The sequence below is a fragment of the Lingula anatina genome, chromosome 7, assembly GCF_051362555.1.
Source record: "Lingula anatina isolate TDL-2025a chromosome 7, LinAna3.0, whole genome shotgun sequence".
NCBI classification, from domain to species: Eukaryota; Metazoa; Brachiopoda; class Lingulata; order Lingulida; family Lingulidae; genus Lingula; species Lingula anatina.
The window spans coordinates 11545032-11566667 of record NC_141773.1 but is presented as its reverse complement, the minus strand read 5'-3'; the positions used below and the strand labels follow the sequence as shown (position 1 = coordinate 11566667).

The window sequence follows — 21636 nt, the reverse complement described above, 5'->3', positions numbered from 1 at the left end:
TTGAATATACCATTAGTGTTATCATACCCTGTCCCCGTTGTGTAGAATGATATTATAAAATATCGTGAAATGTGCACGTGGGTAGTTTTGGGGCGTTTGAAGGAACACGTGCATGTATTCGTTTATTTAGTATTACAGGTGACCCCAAAAGCTTTCCCTTAACCTATTAGAGTGTTAATTTAATTATTAATATCGTATTATTTAAAGCAAGCGCAAAAGTATTTGATCAATCTTTTCTGGAAGATTCATCGACGCATTCTTTAGTGTCTCTGAAAATTAACTCAAATGCTCAGTGAAACAACAATACAACGGACGCGCTTATCGACCTTTTTCCGCTTGGCGGGCACCCCCTTCGCGAGTCCCACAAGGCCAGTGAATCTATTTGAATTATTAGCGTCTATCTCCTGTATAGCGTGGTTAGTTGAAATAGTTAAAGGTAAATATTCGACACAGAGAACGGGACACGATAGCACAGTGACTCTGCCATTTATATTAGATTGTCACTGGCACCGCACACCAGGAGGAATTTGAAATAGATTGGATAATATACCGGATCAAAGTTCAAACAATAGTCAATTAATGTGATACAACGTTCACCTCCACGTGATCGGAGTTTTTATTGAACCGCCACAGGTTTATTTTACTCTGAGTGTGTTTCTTTATCGGTGGTCAGGCCTAGAGAAAAGTTTGAAGAGACCAGCTAGACCTCCGACCAATGTACTCTTCAACTCAGATAGCGATTTAAAACCAGGACATGGGGATTTCGTGACATCAACGCTGTGAAGGCTGCGAGGAGCTCATAAAGTAACCAACTTAATAAAGATAACAGGTTCTTCTATTACCTCAAAATTAAGACGGAACTTATATTTAAACGACTGCTTCGAAGTATTTTATTAGCGTGTACTCACGAATTTAAATGATTACAGGATATGTGTAATACAAAAAAAGACATGAGGCCACTTTCGCATTCCGGTTAACAACAGAATGAGAAAAAGTTGACACGGATTTCAACATAAAGTTAATGCCAGGGATGGAATATGTAGAAACCATGTGGAGGGAGTGGATATTTCTTGTCTTCTGTCTTCCAGGTAAGACGGTTCATATAATATTATGCAATAGATGTTTATATTCAATATAACCTAACAATAGCGTACATTATAGGAGTTTACTCTCGCCGTGCCATTGAGATAAATTCAAATAGACGCTTGCATCATACAACCCATTTAAACCAGGCCGACACATCACGAGAACGGTTCAAACGGCATTTGACATCGAGTGGCATAATATACACCATGATCTATACACCAGTAGGAGGGATGACACTACTCTAGAACTATTAGAGAGACTGAATCTATTACATCTATTACGATACATAAACTCTTAACCTGATCCTCGTATTATGTATTCGAATTTACCAAACTGTCGGTGATTAAGATTCGTTTTAGTACCCTGAGTGCCGTATGCTATTTCATAGTTTTAAATTATCTTTATGATTAACCCGCATCACGCTGATACTGTAAGCTTAGGCTGATACAGAAAACGTGTCTGTAATATGTACTGAAACTACAGGGTGGTTATTTAATTAATTAATTAATTAATTAATTAATTAATTAATTTATTTTATTTTTATTTATTATTATTTTTTTGAGAACTCTCCACCCTATAGACAGTCCCGCTATCTAGTTACAATACAGCCCTGAATATCACAGTGGTCCGTGGTACTCTTCTACTCAGTATATTGAAAATTTTATTATAAACATTCATTGTCACATGCACCATGTACAGTCTTTCACGCTTTTGTTTTCTTGCGCTTCTCGTCTAGTATGCGCACTATGGTTGAGAATACCGGTAGGTGCGACTTCTGCGTCTGCAACATATTTGGGTGCGTCACAGGGTGTAAAAGAGTGAATTAAAACTGTGGCTGGGCATTTCATTGTCACTCAGGTGTCACTGTGGGTCTTCTGTGTGATTGTACAGGTGTATCCTCCGCTTGACATCAACACAAGAGAACTTATCTTATCTCAACGGCCTGGAATGCTGGGACGCTAACTCAACACAAGCCACAGTGCCCTCATTTAACGCTTCCCTTGGTTGTTACCCCAGTCGCTTGCCTATCTCTTTATTCAAACAGAGGGTGTAATTTGCTGTCCTTTTTCTGTTGAATCACGCTGATTGTAACGATAATCTAGTAAATACAGCGTAGGCACGTAAAACGAAAAGCTGGAAATGGTCGAATGGGTTTCTCCGCTTGCTGAAACAGTGATCACTGGAATAGGCTTCACGAGCAATAATAGGGGGCGGGGTTGGATGGAAGAGGGGTGGATGGATGGATGGATGGATGGATGGAAGGTGGGAAAGCAATTGGCTCGAGAGAGTACCATTGAGAGAAGTTAAGATGTTATGAAATATAGGCCTAGAGAGAGGGGAGAGAGAGAGATGCGTATAACCCCGAGGGATAGTTCGCAAGGGAGCGTTTACTGGTGGTGAAGGGAAAGCATGTCATTTAAGTGTCAAAAGGCGTGGCAAGATGTCACAAAGTTCGAGCCTACGGGCTTGAAACACACTCTTGCATCATATCCCAAATTGTGGGGTAGAGCTGCAGAGTAAAATCACTGTAAAATGCACGAATGGGTTTCTTAACCTGCGTCTTGAAATGTCGAATACCGCCCTAAGATGTTTTGCAAAAATATACTTCGCACCTCACTGCTCAGTGCAAAAATATGAAATCGTTGTGATCATAACAAAATCAGTTCCATCTAAACTATCTTCCAGAAGAATATCACTCGCAACTTAATGGAAAGTATGGGAGGAAAAAAGGGGATAGATTTGATGAACATCCAGGTAAAATGAACATCCAGGTAAAATGATCGTCCTTAGGTACAGGGAGAAAGGTGTTTCCGAGAAAAAATGTTGTTATCTTGTGAAGGCCGATTCTTCATACTTGAGGTTCACATAAATACTCCTTGCCCACACACGGGATATTGAGTGCCAGGCCCCGTTACCAGGTGTAATCACATATCACTTGTACTTCTCATCTGTGAAGTCAGAAACTGTTTTTGCCTAATATTTGTATGAAATCACGAATTACTTAAATAAACTAAATATTCCGAAAACTTTGGAGCATGGAGAACCTGTGAATATAACAGCAGGCATTAAGTGCTCAATAAACCTATTATAATTTATAATTTTAAGTAAGCAGACCCTTTCTTCTCCATCTAGGGCTATGTAATATTCTGTAATATGCTACGTAATAGTTTGTAACGCCAGGCTAAAGCGACGAAAGCAAAGACTAGGGGTGGGATTAAAAAAAGATTACATAAGAGTGATTGAAATCAATATTTTTCATTCGGAGTTTATAGTGGTTCTATTTTAATATAATGTGTACTTACTTCAGATTTAGTGAAGCCTCATTCAGTAGAGATAAATAAGCTGTTTGGTTTTGAGAGAAATAAGCTGTTTTTTGTTTATGTTTATGTTTTTGTTATTTTATTTATTATTATTATTATTCTTAAGGGTCACGTACCCCCCTGCCTATGATCGTATCATTATAGTTTGCTAGTACATGTAACTTGTAAATGTTTAGAAAAGAGTAGAGAACCTGTAATTGTAATCCGAACAAGCATAAAGTGCCCCATTAACTTCCTATTTTTTCTATAAAAACGCCGCTTTATTTCGAAATCGAAAACTGAGGAACATGATACAGTTGTACATACATGTAGAAGGCATGTACATGCGAAGACAGCCGATAAAGACGATGCCATAAACGAAAGCCCATCTGTGGAAAAGTCAAAACGCCTCAGCTGTGGAGTTAATTAGTTTTGAGTGCGGCAAGTGAAGGTGGTTGAACATCATCGCTCAGCCTGTTTTAACATTCAACTCACGGGACTGAAATTAGTGTACTTTTACTCGACGTGCAGGTAGCCAAATTCTTAAGGGTGTCATACCCACTGAGGCTTAACACATCTACTTATCCCCCGGGGAGACTTAATGTTAAGAAAATAGTGTAAACGAACAGTTGGTGATTGGTATGGTAGCCTGCTGTAGCTGGCAGGTACGGGCAGAGTATTGGTTATTCGTTTTCGGCAGCTTTGTTTGAGAGTTTTGAGATTATCGTGTGCACGGGCCAATTGTTAACGATTATGTAGATTGTGTTCCCTCGAGTAGCCTGAGTTTCCCGGTGAGTTTCAATGGAGGTCTTTTAACATAAAGATTTGGATACATTATACAAGTGCAGGTATAAAGGGTTTAAGGTAGATTGCTGGTTGTAAATATGTTATTTACTTTTCTCACCCTGGGTTTCACGACACAAGTTATGTACAGTGTCTGCCTAATATATACATAATGATAACAGACTGCCTACGTAAAACCGAGGAAGGTCAGGGTATAAGAACTGGTCGTTAAGACTATTTGTATGCTGTTTTAATCTACAATATAGGATTTCGTGAAGAATAAGATAAAAAATAAATAATTGCATACCAATTGACAAGCAGTGATTAATTGTCTGATTTGCAAACGCAAGGGCAGAATAAAAGAGGCATCGAAGGGGCAATTTCAAATGTCACTATTGGCCTAGCTTCCCCCTAAAACTAGTAAAATCCCAATGGATACCAAATACGAAACATAACCATTAAACCACCAACACAACCAAACATCTTACACGAGTCGGTGTAGAAATTGTTCGTAAGAGGTAAAGCTTTAGTTTGTAAAATTGATCTGTCTGATAAAAAGGTTACCGGTACACCGATATTTGGCAGGGCATGTAATTACACACACATCTTCATTCTCTAAGCTTTGAAGTTGAACACCCAGCCTAGAGACAAGGAAGAGTTCGTGCATTATGAAACCTGAAACTCAGTTGCGCCATGAGCGCACTTGTTCTTGTTCCAGTTCAGATCAAATGGCTTGAGGCAAGTTGAGTGCGTTATCCCATGCAGAAGCATGCGACACTGGCTCTTCTGTTACAGGTTATTGGACGGAAGCTATTTCTAAGACCTCTTCAACTTTGTCACGATGTAAACACCATTTTCCAAGTTTCGGCGCTTCTTATCATTTGAATTCAGGGTGGAAATGTCACGGGATGATTTATAATGACGTAAGCCATTTTAAAACCTGTAGGTCGACCGGGTAGAAACAACAGATGCTTTCTTCTACTTACTACACTCATTGCAGACGAAGAGTCGTAGGGTGGTGATGATAAGGTTCTCCTTCAAACATTTCTATAAAATAAATAAATTGTTTTTATGGAAATATTTACAAGGAGTTATTATATGATATATACATGTACCAACGTAAACAAGCTGGCTTTGGGAAGGTTCACGACGCCAAGAAGAATATCCCTTTGTTTTGTTGTACCTCCCTTGATTGTAAGGCATAACGATTTTCTCACGGAGAATCGCAGTCCACATCGACTTTATCTAGTGAGATACAGACCTGAAGACAAGAATTTGTTTGGAGAAATGGGGGACATAGTTCTCAAAGTACGCAGCAGCTGACTTTTCAACAGAGAAAAAACCGAGATAGCTTCTGCTCCAGTCTTTATTTTGAGGACGCTCTTTTTTCATACGTTTTGAAAATTGTAATACAAAACCGACTGCATTTAGATGGAACGAAATGGGATAATTTTTAATGGCAACAGTCCCTTGAGATATGTAGAAATGATCAACATGTTCAAGATATCAGGTAACATAGCATGCATAACAACATGCTGTGATTGCAGATATGTACATGTATTACCTACCTTTATCACCTCGCCCACCTCTTAGTCTCTCATTCTCTCATTCTCTCTCTCTCAAACACACACACACACAAACATACACACACATGCGCAGGCACAGGTAAACGCATGCGCCTGCTCATTCACACACACACGCGCGCGCGCGCGCGGTCAAACAAACAGTGTGACACCAATATACGCACAAGTAGTTAAACAAACAACATCCCGTAAGGACGCTTGTTAGGTACGCCCATGCAGGCAGAAATTGGGTGCTGTATAGTATTACTGTGTATGGATTTTGTTAACAAAACATCTGTTAAATATTAATTATATCGCATAATGCTGAATAATGCGATTTCAATACTGTTTAGTATGAGTGGCTGATTATAAAACTAAACACGTAAGGTCACATTCTGGTGAACTTCCAAACCAGTGAAGAAAAATAATGACTATCCGTTACTGTTTATCTCTGTTATAAAGGAAAAGATGCCCGCAGTATGGTATGGTTATTCAGTTTATTGGAAATCTTGGAACGTGTTTCTTGGCTTGAGGGGAACAGAATGTAAAATGCAGTCTGAAATAATTAGGATGCAGACATTGTAGCTTAGAGGATGTATTTTTGTTTATTTATTTATTTATTTATTTGTGAAGCATGAATACAGAGAGTTTCCATAAGGATTGCATTCAGGCGTCATCAGAACTCGGATTACTTTTATTTTTTCTTTCCATTTTTGTTAAAACCGTTGTAACCGCACGTCTTGTTCTATTAATCTTCTCTCAAATACAGGCAGGTCGACAGGTGCTTGCTTGCATATACACCTGTGTGACACGTCAGTAGAATGCGTTTTAATTCCATGCGGCTATGTTTTTTTGCTTGCTAACTTCACCTGCGAAAACCATGATTCACCTTAATCAATCACCATGTTGTTTCATCGCAAAACAAGAAGCGAAATACCATACAGCCGGTGGCAGTGACGGAGATGAGGTAGCGAAAACAGTTTGTCTTCTAGAGTTATAAAGAGTGCAAGGACAGGTGATTCCGATGCCTGTAGCAAGATGAAAACTTGTTACAAATTGAGTCTAAAATAGCAAAAGCGCGTCTGTTACGCAATCTGAGGAATTATGGAACATGGGCTTAAGTGAAAATATATCTTATAAATCAGTATAATCATGTTTTTTTTTTTTTTTTTTTTTTTTGTCATTTGTGCCTGGTAACAGTGTTTTAGTACAGAGTTTTTATAGTATTCCCCTTTACTGTACTCCTGGCTTAAGTGTAACTTAATTTCGATATCTTCATCACTGCATGGGCTTTCTCTCCTTCACCACAATATGTTGTTTTTTGCTCAGTGCTGTTTTTTTTCTCTCCATGAAATAGAACCTCTTGTCTCTAAAAGACTCGTGTTCATCATTATTTTGTATGTTTTCATTAACAAATGTCAGACTTGTTAAGAGCCACCAACGCGTTCCCTAATGACTCCACCCTCATCTTTTCAAATTCTATTTTAGATATTCTAATTTGCTTTCCCGCCGCGTCTGTTGATTTTTGAACCCGGTTTGTTTACGAAACAGCTTCAGTCTCACTCCACTAAAATGTCTAAAACCAAGAGGTGTTATTTGATGTTTTGTGAGATCTCTTTGCCTCTTAAACAACCAACTCATTAGCGGAGAGGGTGGTGGTGGTGGTCGACTTTCAATTCCAAAACTAAGGACCCGCTACCCTGAGCTTTGGAGGCCGATTTGAGACATTTCTTTTAGTATGTGGATCAGTATATTCGCATTTGATCATCCTGATTTTCAACTTCTTGAATCAATCAATTTTCTTCTCTAAACCAGTATTTTCGTCACTCTTAATCTAAAGGCGTTCGGTGCACCTGCTAAACTTGACCTTTTCATTTCACCAGCATTAAATGTACGTTCGTTTACTGTCTCCGCAATCCAGTGAAACTTAGGACAGTAATGTACCAGCATTTAATCATGATCAGCACTTAACTTATGAAGACATAAGAAAATTTCATATGTTTGATTATGGTCCTGACCAAGCTTTCTATTGCTGTTGAGGGATTCTTTTTCTGTCGAAAATCGCAATAAAACCCACTCAAGGACTGAAATGCGACTCCATTGGTAACGATAAACGCCGACACGGTATCATCTTCGTCTAAGATTTAATAAAACCGTTTCTCCTGGGTGTATTTGAATTCATACACAAACTGCGCGTTGCAAATATTAATTGATTTTTGCCCAGGTCAACTTCCTCGGAAATTCGTCTCTAATTTACTGTGAAACGTATTACCTGCTCCGCTATAGTTTTGTCAGTTCTTGTAGGGGGCATGGAATTGTCCACAAATCATAGTCAATATAATTAAACCCGTATTTCACTACGTTATGTATTACATATAATCTATTATTGCATAATAAATTTTGCGTCTGTAATATAAATATGAACATAGTTTACAATTCAAATGCAGGATATATGTTTTCCTTGAAGTTAGTGACACCGATTATACTCTACACAAATTTCGCAATCACAAATACAGAACACGTATTTCTCTGATTATCTAACGGTCATGATAAATGGGGCAGTAAGAAAGGTCTTGGGGGTATAATTCTTACGCTGACTTGAGCAATTTATCAAATAGTATTTGCTTAATCTATCGCAAGTGATACAGACGCTTCGGAGTCAATAATGTACATTCAAGTTATCTCCCCGATGGGGCTTTTCCAGCCATACGGGAACTAAGGGCAGTTTAGAATGAAAATAATGATGCTGTTACAGGTGATGGGGACTAATTATGATAGCGATTCGTAGCTCTGTTACTAGCTCTATTATTACAAATATTAATTACTTAATTACCGGGCTCTTGTTGTCGTGTCTTAAAGCGCTACAGTGGTCGGAAGTGAAAGTTATACTATTATTCGGACATTTTATTCTTTGGTATGTTGGTGTACGTGTGTTTGTTCTGTACGTGGCATTAATGTGTGTATATGCGTACGTGTATGAACTTAAAGTGGACCGTCTTTGTAAGTTGTCAATTTAAATGTAAGCAAAGAAGATTTACAGTAAAGAAATGTATGGTAGACTAAAAAACATAGTGTACATCAGTAATGAAACACGAGAAAAGTTGTAGATTTACACTTTGAGTATAATGTTACTACGCCAGGCAAGAATTTGTTTAAAATATATTAATGTCTAGTCACGTCCTGAGGTATCAAATTCCTCGCCACGTGTCACGCGCACTCGCTTAACCTAACTCGTATATGTACATACGATTTGTAGTAATCCACTTCGTAGTCAATTACTTAAAGTAGGAACCCGACGGAAGTTAAGCAGTTACAAGTAGAGGATGAATTTGTATGATCAAAATATAATCCTCCTCTTCAGGGACCGCTTAAGGACCGAGACACGTACAAGACGCCGTAACAGAGAATTGTTTTAATTGATCACGGATCAATCTCTGCCGGCTAAACACGTGTTGTTTTGTGTTTGATTCCGAATCAATACCTCGTCATGCCGGGGAATACCAACAACGAGGTTCAACGAGGGTCGGGGTCTGCGTAATTGAACCCTTGCCCTGACTACCCTTATGTCGTGCATTATAATCTTCCCGCCAGGCCCTTTAATGGATGATTAGTGTTCTTTATTTGAAACAATGGGTTAGAATGGAAATTGATTCCTTATTGATCGCGCCGCGGGTCAGTTATCGAGCATGTGTCTCGACTGTGTGCTCTCCATTGAATTCTAACCGATAGTGTTTCACCCAGCAGAGGAATCAAACCGCTGTATGTTTTCCCCCTTGTAATTGTTTTCCTGTTAAGTGTGACTTAACTGTTGATGTAAGTGTAGGAGGCTGTTTTATTGGTTTTCAGAGATAATGCGTTGGTATTGTTTATAAAAGAGGAAGTTAATTGCATAGAGAAAAGCGATTTTATCCTAAACTTGTGTGCCATATTCAGACCTCTTCATCCTTCAACTAGTAAGATTTTTAGAATTTGACAGCGAAATCATTTTTACCAGAGTTTTAAGTCAAAAGAGGGGGCAGAACTGTAAATGATATTTTTCTGATCATTCGCAGTACAATCGGCACTCCCTTTATGTCAAAACACAGAGAAATCGCCCCCAATAGTATAGGCTGCCTTTGAGTTATTTGTCGATCTTCCGCTAACTAACCTACCCAAGAGACTCAGAATTATATACCGGTACAGTAACCAAACATTGTTTTCGTCTTTGTCCTCTTCGTTCATTGGCAACTGACATTTCATTCACAATAACAACAAAACACATTAGTAAAATTAATAATTGATAACGCCAAAGTTGAAGAGAATACCGCTCTTGGAAAGTATGGCGATTCTCCTCACCGCCTTTGGATGAATCGATAAATAATTACCAGTGAAAATAGGTAAAATGGATTTACTGTACCTGATATTGCTACCTTGTTCAGAAATATCTCAAATATTATGCATTATAGATTTGCCATTTAACAGTTGTACGTTTAATGATTCTTCTACTCCATGGGCGCAATTTGTCACGCAAAATCTGTCTTCGTATTACTCAGTGTACCAAGGCTTAAAGAAATTATCTGTCTTATGTTTTATTCATATTTTACGGTTATTTGTTATCATGTTTGTCTTAGCCATTGTGTTAAGAACTTTAAATTGCGAAGTACGAATGAATATAGAATCATCTCTCTCTCTCTCTTTCTCTCTCTCTCTCTCTCTCTCTCTCTCTGAGCGTGTGTTTTTGTTTTTGGAAATATCCATACTTTCAACAAACCCTAGGCATTTTCGCATCATTATGTCCATGCATGCTACTCTGTTAAGACTAAGGGAATACATGTTGTTTGTTTTCAATGAAAGGGAGGCTCAGAACCACCACAGATGTCACCGAGAAATGACTTCAAGCTCCTCTTTGTAAATATTGTTCTTTTATTGGCGTCTCTTAATTTTACTCTTTCTCTGACGTAGTCTTATCATTCTTTGTTATGCAAGCTTCAATATTTAATTTAAGGGATGCCCTCAGTGTTTGGCTACCGACGTTTTAAATCGATACTCTCTGTCATTACTTTCTTGTTTATAATGTTTTAACGGATTTAATGGTAGAAATGAATGCTTGAAACTATCATTTACTGAACAAGACAACTTTTTTTAATGAGGCCACATTCCAACATCTGACGGTAGTATGGTTTTAGCATGATATGTGACATTCAAATACTTTTATTAACACGAATCGGTCAGTGTATTGATTTGAAAATCTTGGCATGTACAGTATTAATATTGTGCGTCAAAGTTGTATGGACACTAAGGACGGGCTGGTATTCCTACGTATATATAGCGTTAAACGCAATTCAATAATAAACACACAAAAAACAACAATTAGGTGCACAGAGGTAAGCATTTCACCTTCTCCGGCCCAATCTAGAGGTGGCTGGGAAATACCCCTCTATTGTGTGAATATGTATGGTTTTTGGTAAATATAGCGGGGCCTTTACGATTACTTAACTGTTTCTCTGTGGGCCTGATATTTCTCCCCATGTCCCTTTTGAGGACGGGCGTTGAGTTTTGTTTGGGAAATGGGCTGGAAGGGTATCAGTGGGAAGTTTCAGGTGGGGTAGCTTTAGATTTAGAATTGAAATTTTAGATGAAGTAAATAAGTTAAAGAATTTCTGCTCACATGGGTTTCTGTCAAGTTCTCAAATGGAATTTCCTGAAATATGTAGAAATAGAAAATAAAGGTAGAATATGAAACTTCTTCACCATGGCTTGCTTATTTCAATCCCACTCACACCTGCTAATGGCTATATTATCGTCAGAGCGTATCACATTAATGCTATTGAAAAAATTCGGAAGCGAAAGCCTTTTCTAAGCCCGATGTTGAAAACGGAGATCTTCATACAACGTATTCTCGGAAGTTTACACAAAGGTCCTTTGAAACAGGTAATCTACTAATGCGCCCATTTCCAGTTCCATTAACCCTCATTGTTGTGTTTGGTTGTTGACTTTGTGTATGACATTTTATACCCGGAGTTTTATAAATGTGTCCGTCTCTCACGCTTCGTGTACACTACCGTCGGATGCAGGATCAATTATTCAATGAACAAACATAAAAACATAAAAGGCAGCTGGAAATAACTGATAAACAAACAAGAAAAATGGGAGAAAAAGTGGAAGCGCTAGAGCTTGTGTGAAACCGTTGGCTCCTGACACCTAACTCACTATTGTCCATGCCTTGAAAAGACAAATAAAAACTCATTTAAGGGTTCGTCTTCGGTCAATTGCTGGGGAAAAGTTTATGGATTGATACGTATAAATTAAATAACTTCGTCTAAAATGTTTTCATTGATATACACAGATCATTCGCAAGTAATCCAGCTGTACCTCACAATTTACCATTTAATGCGTAATGCGAGGCAATTACATCAGATGGTCAGTAGGTTTCTTTTCTACACTGTACCTCTAAATTGTCGTGCAGATGCTCTAGTCCCCAAATATATTAACTTTCCCTCACAATATCTTACGTTGTGAAGTGTAATCTGACTGAACTCTATTCATGAATTAAATATTGCCGTTCCTATATACGTTTACTAAAACATGCCTTTTGCGACTGGATATTTAGTCAGTCATGTGACTTGCACATTTTCAGTCACTTTTTCTATTTTTCCTTTAGGCGCGGGTCTTATCTCGTAAAACTGAAATATACGTTGCGAGATTTATGAGTCAATGATTGAAATTTAGGAATCTTTCCTCTTTTTCAGTATGCACTGCTTTAACGATAACCAACAGGGCGGAGGAGAGATATGTGGAGTTACGTGAACCTTTTACCGCCTGGTGCAATTTCACACTGGGCCCAGATGAAGGACGTTTTTTCTTATCCGTCGAGTGGTTTAAACAGACCAGTGCGGAAAAGCCACCTGACGTCATATTCAAATACGTCCTAGGCATGAATTCGGAGAATAAAACTCTAAGCGATCTGATTGGTCGAGATATTAATTTCGTCACAATGCCGTCACAACTGATACCAGTGCCAAATGACATTAAGCTAAGAGTGGCAATTATGAAGTCAGAACTCAGAGATGAAGGGAATTATACGTGCCAAGTGTCTGTAGACGGAAATAAAGTAAAGAAGAGTGAAAAACTTATGCAAGTTACCATGACAGGTAAATTTAATGACGACGCATGAACCGTGTGTGACGTCTAAAAGGGTCCAAAATAGGCGAAGGTTTTTGTATGACGTCATAAATTTTATTTCAACACCATATGTATTTAAGTGATTTTTAAATTTATTTATTTGTTATCTAGAAAGAACCAAACATCAGAGCCCTATGACCGCAAAAATCAAATGATTTTACATAGACTTTCCTGTTAAAACATCACTTATTATATCAATTTTATCAAAGACCTCCTCGGCAACTTGCGTCGTAGACTGGGGACCTGTTAAGCATTCTGACGTCATATTAGTGAACAGCTCAGCACTGCACCCCTGCAATTTGTGTACCAACTGTTTCTTACACACTGTATGTCCTTTCATCGTTAATATTGAACTTTTTTTTTTTTCAGTCACTCCAGAGTTGCCGATGATCTCTAGCAGGCGGATGTCGGACAACCGCACGTTGCTCACTTGTATTTCCGTGGGGGGTCGACCCCCAGCAAAGCTCAGGTGGTTTGAAAACGATCAGGAGATGAGTAGCGTGAAATCTGAACACAAAGAAACGTGTTCTGCTTCTAGTCAGGGCGAGGGCATGTGCGGAGGGTATTTCATCACGGACACTATAGCGGTACAGGACAATTCGTCAGTGACATATGCCTGTGAAAGCCGCCATCCTACGGGGAACTATCGCAGTGACAGTATTAGAGCTGACTACATGCACGGGGGTCGCTCAGGTGTGTTACTTATGTCGATATGTACCCCGGTATAACGAATTGAGGCCAGATATCTTGATATCAAATTTGCTATTTTTTGTGAATATTAGAAATATATTCGCGACCTTAATATATAATGTACTGTTTTTAAGTTCCCCGTACTTTCTAATATGGAAATATTGGAAATTCTATAAGAAGAAGTCATAAAAGACAAAATTTAAAGGATAATTACGTAGCAACTACGGCGACATTTTCGGACTTTATAAAAGAGAATGTGATATTTTACACACGGCAAAGGACACTGTACGGGTTTCACTTACTTTAAATGAAAAACTTATATACTATGTACAATATACAGTTAAGATGTGTCTAATTTTTCCTTTTTTTCTAGGTTCTGGCAATCACTACGTCATCATCGCCAATAACACACCGAGCCCGCCCAAACCAGGGGCCAGTCCTCTGGCGATTGTGGTGGCTATTTTAATCGTGATCTCATTCTTCATCGTGGTGGGAGTTATGGTGTACACCGTCCGTAAGCGGCTAAGAAGTCGCAGCTTTAAACTCGATAGATGTCGCTGTAACGACATCGAAGCTTTCGTCAACTGTAGCGCCAGGTCGATATCAGGTGGGTTTTTCTAAACCCCCCCCCCTTTTTTTTTTTTAGAAAAATATAGATTTTTATTTACGTAAACAATACATTCCCATATCTGCCAACTCAAGTTATAAAACCACAGAGTTCACATTCTAGTAATTTGTTTACATTTGCATTAAGTATGCGCTTTTGGCACACGCTCCTTTACACAGCTGGAGGCGCATCAACTTTTTTCGTTCACTTTATGCTGTGTCTTTCCAGACAAATCTTCCCTTACTGTCACCTATATCCCGGCAGATGGCGCTCACTCTATCACACCAGATCAGGACCACGGCTGCGACCCAGAGCGAGATAATGAGAACAATAACTCCATAGCTTCAGGTAAAGCCCTAAGCATGTTGATAATGCTGATTAATACGTTTGTGTGTTTGAAGATACCCTTTCTCTTGATCTCGTAGAATAAATCATGACGTGATAATAAGGAAGTAAGTGACAACATAAACATATAATAATACGATAATATAAAGGGAAATCCTTTAGACTACATTCTCTTCAAACTAATTTTTTGTCTTCCAGCATTATACGACGACAGAGAGGAAGAACTTCTTTGAAACACTATATCTACTCAGCATTCGGATGTAACGTCCAGCACAATGGGTTGCGCCGCAAGCACAACTAACGCAATTGTGATATCAGCCTCGCGGATGCGTTAAGCTCCTTTTATTTGCCTAGCCTAGGGAAGAAGACGTATTTTATCGCTGTAAGACTGTTTTTTTAATATAAATAAAAATGCAGTAGATGCAAAAGTATAAAGCAATACAATATACGCTACGGAACAAGACACCTCAAAATGCATCGGCTTTAAAACTGGCATGAGCAAGGCAAGTAAGAGCTTATTATAGTTTATACAAACATTTGATATACATCGCATTAAAGAAGATGCATAGTCTGGCAGAATAAAAGGATGGATGGCAAAAGTCAGTATTGTCGCCTCATTGCCAGCAATATCAAGGGAATCGTTCTAGTAAACCAATAAAAGGTGGTTACTCTTTGGAAAATTGAACTGGACAGCTAGTCAGTTTTTATTTAGTAACGTTTATGCAAATATTGGGAGAACAGTCCTGATATGAAAGATATGGCAATCGAAACTCAATGACTGGAATGAAAAGGATTTGTGCTCAAACGGCCCTAGATACATATCGACAGTTGTTGTTGTTGTTTTTATTGTTTATTATTATTATTTCTGTTTTATGCAATATGTAAACGTTTATGTGAACGCATCTTTGGTATCTAGAAAGGAAGGTCTTTACAACATCCCCCCCTCCCCCGCTGCGAAAAATTAAAACACTTTAAAAATAGATACAACATGGTACTTACATGTAGTGCAGGACTGAGTATTTAGTCATTCGTTTGTCTTAGAGTGTATAACTTCTCCTCCTTTGGGGAAATATGGAAGCCTGTGGGGGTGCCCTTACATATGCATTAATAAGTGCATGGGGAGGATTGAACCCTCGGCATTATTTATTATTACATACTAATCTCCCCACTGAACATAGGGCAAATGTGGCAGGCCTGGACCAGCCTCGACTGCCGCACACTATACATGTAGATAGATTTATCAACCAATGTCTCATTGGAGTCACAATGAGGCAAAGATAACATGAAAGTTTTAAATTTCAATTTCTAACACTTAAAAGTGTTGTGTATAAATACAATTAATACATTTTTGCTGAGGCATACTTTACAGTGGTGTGCTGTCGGATTTTTTCTATGTTGAATTTATGTGTTGTATGACTGTTTTTCTGTACTTTTGTCTTTCACCATCATTACTTTTACGTCTATGCATCGGCTTTTTTACTCAGTGGCCCGTCGGTGCGCCATCAATCTCTCAGTTAAGAAATAAAGCAAATATACTAAACAAACGTCCGATTTTTGTGTTTATTTGCATTGGTTTACTTCATACAATCCTACGATTAAAGTTATGTACAGAAAATAAAATACTGTAAACCATTAAAGATAATCTGAATGATACGTATTAGAAATACTCTACGATTATGGCCCGTAGCAGGGGGGGGGGGCGCGAACGAATCGTCCTCTTTCCCGCTCTGAGTCAAATTTTGATCACTGGTCTTTGTCGTTTCTCACACTGGGTCAGCTTGGGGGGTTCACTGTCCAGCACAATCTGACACTTTGACAAGTTAACTGAGGAAGTCTGCGTGTCAAATACTTGTTTATTACTGTACTTCACGATTCGTGTCGATGAAGATGATGGGAACCTTCACGTAAAAGTCTGTAATCTTTATACAAATGTACAACTATTTTATAGCGACTCAAAAATAATAAAGATGTAAAATATTGCCAACGGTTTTGTCTTCTGCTTTCTCTCCTATTTGGCGACCTGTTTGTCCCAAGGTTTTGTTTCTTTACAGCTTGTTACGCCAACTGAAATAATGATGAATACAAGTATACGAGAGAGAGAGAGAGAGAGAGAGAGAGAGAGAGAGAGAGAAATCTAGAGAGTCTGAAATGATGAGAGAGAGAGAGAGAGAAATCTAGAGAGTCTGAAATGATGAGAGAGAGAGAGAGAGAGAGAGAGAGAGAGAGAGAGAGAGAAATCTAGAGAGTCTGAAATGATGAGAGAGAGAGAGAGAGAGAAATCTAGAGAGTCTGAAATGATGAGAGAGAGAGAGAGAGAGAGAGAGTCTGAAATGATGAGAGAGAGAGAGAGAGGTCTAGAGAGTCTGAAATGATGAGAGAGAGAGAGAGAGAGAGAGAGAGAGAGAAATCTAGAGAGTCTGAAATGATGAGAGAGAGAGAGAGAGAGAGAGAGAGAGAGAGAGAGAGACTGAAATGATAAGAGAGAGAGAGAGAGAAAGAGAGAGAGAGAGATGAAGAGAGAGAGAGAGAAGGTTACCCTGGAATTTAATAATCTTGAAATGCCCTTAAGCTAGCTCACATACCTGAGTTTCGTTTTCAATATCATAAACATCTGTGCTTTCCGTACTTCTCCTTTTGTCTATGTATTGACCTTTTGGCTGACGGTCGCTTTCTGTAACGCAACACGCATTTTTCTTGTTATCCACAGTTACTTTTCTTGCCAACGAGGGAGATTGATTATAAAAATTATAACATAGGACCTAGACCTAATACTTGCTCCTTGATTGAAAATCAGCTTCCATTATAACGAACTGACTGATCTCCTTTTAAGTGATCTCTGACAGAGAATAACATGTGGCTTACCCGTATTTTCTGCCTTCTTCCTGCACCTTTTGCTTACACGATCGAAGTTAGCCATCACTACGAGGGACGCGATGATAAGCGCCGCCCCAACACCTACCCCTGCGTATTTCCACAATGAACTGTGACCGGGCGTTAGGTCAACTTGAGAAAGTAAATAAACAAATAATATTATTGACACATAAATGAATGCTCCTTTCAGCAACGATGGGATTGACCTTCTGAAATTCCATCCAAGTCGCTTTTGTTATGTTGCTGAATACAAAAAGGTCTATTGGTGTGATAGATATAAATATAAATTGCAATCGTTAAACGGTAAAGTGATGTTGATAAACAATTGAATGCACGTCAAAGTAGACACCTACAGTTGGCCTATGGTATTAGTAATGACAATATAATTACTGTTAAAAATAATTTCAAAAAAAAAAAAAATATATATATATATATATATATGTAAATATAAATTAATTTCACCATACCATCACCTATGTCGAATAGGCCAAGTAGGATCAGTGATGGACTGCTGAGACTGCCGGTAGAGTGAACTGTCTCACACCTATAAAACGCCGAGATGTTACCTGCCACTGTTAGCGTTTCTGACACGCTAGGGACAAGGCAGTAAGCATTCATCTCCTGCAAACAGGCTGTGCCTCGTGAGACCATGTCCCTGTCAGGAGTGAACTTCTCCTCTAACTGGTACCACTGTATCTGTGGTGGCGGGTGACCATGGGTTGAGTTACATGTTACAGCTACGGTCCCGTTGGGGTATTGGAGACTTGTCAGTGTTGGAACAGTCGGCGGACCTAAATTACGCATTTTAATAGCAATTTGTCAATTATTCGAAACGGCGCAAAGTTTGAAGGGCGTGGGGAGTATTTTGAACACAACATATTGTAAGCTTCAAAACAATTTTTAAGAGTAATAATTACAAATAATTGCATAAACAATGTGATAAGCACTTTTAATAGACTGAAAAGTATACCTACTATTTTATTCAAATTCATTTTCTTTAGTCTCAAATAAAAACCACGAACGCAAAAAAAAAAAAAAGAAAAAGAAACCATGTAATGATCACAACAAGCTTTACGCAGAGGAGTAATACAGTATTTCCTAGATTTATCTTTCCCGACCCACCTATGACGTCAATAGTTTGAGGGTTCACCTGACCGCTGATGTTTTCTCCAGGGCCCTGGTCCATGAACTGAGCAAAACACGAATAATTTCCAGCGTCTGTAATTCTTGCATCAGGGACGCGAAGTATCAGAGGCTCCACCTCGGCTTGTAATATTCGACCATCTAAAAAATCTAGTTTAGTGGTATTTCTTACAGATATGTGGGTCTTGGTTTTGGTGATGGAATATTGGTAGAGTTGAGGGTCACTACCTCGGTGTTCTTTAAGCCAAGTTATCAGGTAGTAACCGTCGGGAATGAGAGTCACGTGACAGAATATGGTGAACGTGCTTCCCAGGATGACGTCATCCCTGCTTTGTGACACGACTAAAATGGAGATGCCATGTTGTAAAAGTTCAAGTAAGTACATTTTCCCATTTGCTATTAATTTTTTTTTTTGTGCCAATGACAAATGAGCTAAATACAACTGACAAAGTCAATTGTCCCTAAAACCCCTTTAGGCAACAAATGTAAATTTGCACTGACATTTAAAATGCTGTATTCAGTTTAATTTGACCTTTGCAAACAGCTCCATACAATGCATGCAAGCATCTGTATATTCTTAGAATGAAAAGTTGTCTTTAACTAATTCCCGTCGGTGGATATGCTCTGAAATGTTGAACTGGTAGGTGTTTTTAAACATACAATACGTTATAAAAGACGAGTCTAGTTCATGCAGGTTGATAAGGAACCCAACGAATATCTCCCTGTGGAGCTTCATTGTCTTTCGTGGGCTTGATTAGTTTTTTCTTCATCTGCCGAGAGAGAGAGAGAGAGAGAGAGATTATATGTATACTCACCTTTTGCAAAATAGAAAAGTGACAGACCTGTAATAACATGCACGCAACACTTGCTCATCAATCTGGCGGCCATTTCATCTAAACAGTGTCAGTAAAACATGAGAACTATTTATTAAGTTCATCAGTGTTGTACTATGACCAATATTATAGATGCTTTGTACATTGTTGTTATAACAAGACCCGTTGAATGCATTTGGGGACGTTTAAATGGCAAGATCGTGCCAGTATTCGTCGTTCTTTGTTTTCAATATTAACTGCTGCAGTGCATGTGCATTAATGGGTCACTGTCGATTAGACTTAATCTGGCCTTGATTGAACTTTATTATTATTAGTATTAGTATTATTACTATTATTTTTTTCACTGGGGAGTTCAAGACATGCAAGGTAATGGTATTGAACAAACGAATTACATAAAGATAATGAGTTCTCTTGACCAAATTCCATGGCATAATTAATACCATAAATATTTTTTTCGGAAGAGCAGTGTATAAACCTTCGAAGCAAATATAAAAAAACTTAAAAGAACTCAAATATCGGACCAAAGAACCTTCCGATTAGCGCAAGGAACCATCGCCTTATCAGACTTAAGGAATCACAGGTTGCAGCCATGTGGCAGATGAGCAACTTCACCACGACGAACATTCGCAACTAACGCAACGGAAAAACCCAACTGAATGGAAATTTCGCCAGAGCTGAAAATAACCTTTGTCAACATTTCATATGAAAAGACAGAATGGAAACCCCACGTTGACTGTTCACTGTGTTTGCGTGTAATGAGAATAAAGGAATACGAAAGAGAAGCAAAAAAGTCTATAAACGACATTCAAACATTTCTCTATACCGAACAAAACCCACAGTGAACCCTGACACCGCATTGCATTATTTCTCACAGTATCTTGACCTTGTTGACATCAGGGGAAATTGTGTTAACATGAATGACCTATTTTTAAAATCAATTTCTGCTTTATTTGTTAACAAATATACTATACAAATAATAACTTGATAAAGGGTCTGACTTACGATAACGTCAGCTAGTGCTTACATATTTGGCCTCTCGTTTTCTAAACAAATACATAAACCACATGAGATATTGGTCTATATTCCTTTCAATCTTTTTTTTTTTAACTCATCAATTTTGATTTATAGCTTAATGTGAAATTCTGTGTATTTAGATTTTTAAAAATTATTCTTGTTTGTATTGTTAAAACTCCACTCTTGGGATTTTAGAAAAAATTTATAATTATCATTTTGTTGTTGTTGTTGGTTCTGATATGTTAAGCATTGTAATTAAAAATACTGAATTTGAAAACTAAGTCATTTTATTCAAATATTGGATTATGCAATAGTGGTAGTTGTTGAACTACACCTCAACAACTCAACTTCCTAAAAAAGCTGAAGTCTTTATGGCCATAATAATGATGAACTGAGTCGTTTATATTTTTCTGAATTTTGTGCGGTTTTGGACATGCTTTGTGGAGCACGCCAGGACTCTACGTATTCGCCCAGAGACGATCGGACATTTAAACAATGACACTACGGCACACGCCTCGGTACCCACTGTTCTGGTATGGTTTTAAAATGTCCCAATTTTGTTAAATGTTACCCGTTTATACATACGCGCGCGCGCGTGAGTGTGTGTGTGTGTGTTTGACATGATAGTATGGCTGATTTCATGATTTATAATCGGAAAGGATCATGACATATGACCTATATCAAGTGAACTCTAACCTGCACTGTAACTGTTACTCATTATTCACTCTTACATCTGCAGTATCAAGAGCACCTTCTAGTGTGTGGCGTGGCTTACTTAGCTTTGTAGATAAGGCCACACTTTTTTATTTTTATGGATGACATCCTGCGCGCGCACCGATTTTTGCCCGTTCTCCGAAAAAAAAAAAAAAAAATACCCCCCCCTCCCCGAAGTCGGTTGTCGCAAACGTCGTTATTGAATTTGCCAGGAAATGAGCTTTCTGCGCATGCATATTATCGCCACGTGCAAATGTGGCCGCTTTGCCGTCAAATTCATTTGTAGGATTACTTTCAAATTACACTACAATAAAAGTCATAAAGAGAACGGGCGCCGTCGTTTTGGATTGGTATGCCTTTGATATTGGGCATGGAGATATCACCTTTTTACAATTATGCGAAAGGCTGGCGGCAGCCAGCGATTATCGCCCGAAAAATTTCTGTGACATTCTGTAAAAAGCAGCACATACCAGGTTTTCTGTAGCGAAAAATGGGTCCACAAGGGCGTCGAGGTATTTGGTGTGCTG

At 38.4% G+C, this 21636-nt stretch overlaps 2 protein-coding genes across 4 annotated transcripts; one reads left to right on the top strand and one right to left on the bottom strand.

The window, feature by feature from the left end:
- The first annotated feature begins 371 nt into the window (after positions 1-371).
- On the top strand, positions 372-16518 carry LOC106165090 (uncharacterized). The gene is made up of 6 exons (XM_013543183.2): positions 372-1088; positions 12460-12861; positions 13262-13585; positions 13956-14189; positions 14418-14537; positions 14733-16518. Exons 1-6 carry the CDS (start codon positions 1022-1024, stop codon positions 14765-14767), a joined length of 1182 nt encoding a protein of 393 aa, XP_013398637.2. The 5' UTR covers positions 372-1021; the 3' UTR covers positions 14768-16518.
- On the bottom strand, positions 16461-19469 carry LOC106165092 (uncharacterized). Of its 3 annotated transcripts, none has more exons than XM_013543184.2 (6): positions 19364-19469; positions 18528-18890; positions 17873-18196; positions 17397-17537; positions 17117-17205; positions 16461-16598 (listed from the first exon to the last, which is right to left on the bottom strand). In XM_013543184.2, the coding sequence occupies exons 1-6, from the start codon at positions 19434-19436 to the stop codon at positions 16590-16592; spliced, it is 999 nt and encodes a 332-aa protein (XP_013398638.2). In that variant the 5' UTR covers positions 19437-19469; the 3' UTR covers positions 16461-16589. The 3 variants fall into 3 exon arrangements, with proteins under 3 accessions (XP_013398638.2, XP_086873303.1, XP_086873304.1); XM_087017177.1 differs by having other exon boundaries at positions 17879-18196; XM_087017178.1 differs by having other exon boundaries at positions 17972-18196.
- Between the last annotated feature and the right edge of the window lie 2167 nt (positions 19470-21636).

Bases quoted from the DNA above. Each gene is read 5' to 3' on its own strand.
- LOC106165092 (XM_013543184.2), bottom strand. From the start codon at position 19,436: ATGGCCGCCAGATTGATGAGCAAGTGTTGCGTGCATGTTATTACAGGT. The intron at 18,891-19,363 runs GTGAGTATACAT...TCTCCATTTTAG, and splicing joins ACTTTTCTATTTTGCAAAAG to TCGTGTCACAAAGCAGGGAT. The intron at 17,538-17,872 runs GTATGGTGAAAT...TACTTTCTCAAG, and splicing joins CCTATTCGACATAGGTGATG to TTGACCTAACGCCCGGTCAC.
- LOC106165090 (XM_013543183.2), top strand. From the start codon at position 1,022: ATGCCAGGGATGGAATATGTAGAAACCATGTGGAGGGAGTGGATATTT. The intron at 1,089-12,459 runs GTAAGACGGTTC...CCTCTTTTTCAG, and splicing joins TCTTGTCTTCTGTCTTCCAG to TATGCACTGCTTTAACGATA. The intron at 13,586-13,955 runs GTGTGTTACTTA...CTTTTTTTCTAG, and splicing joins CATGCACGGGGGTCGCTCAG to GTTCTGGCAATCACTACGTC.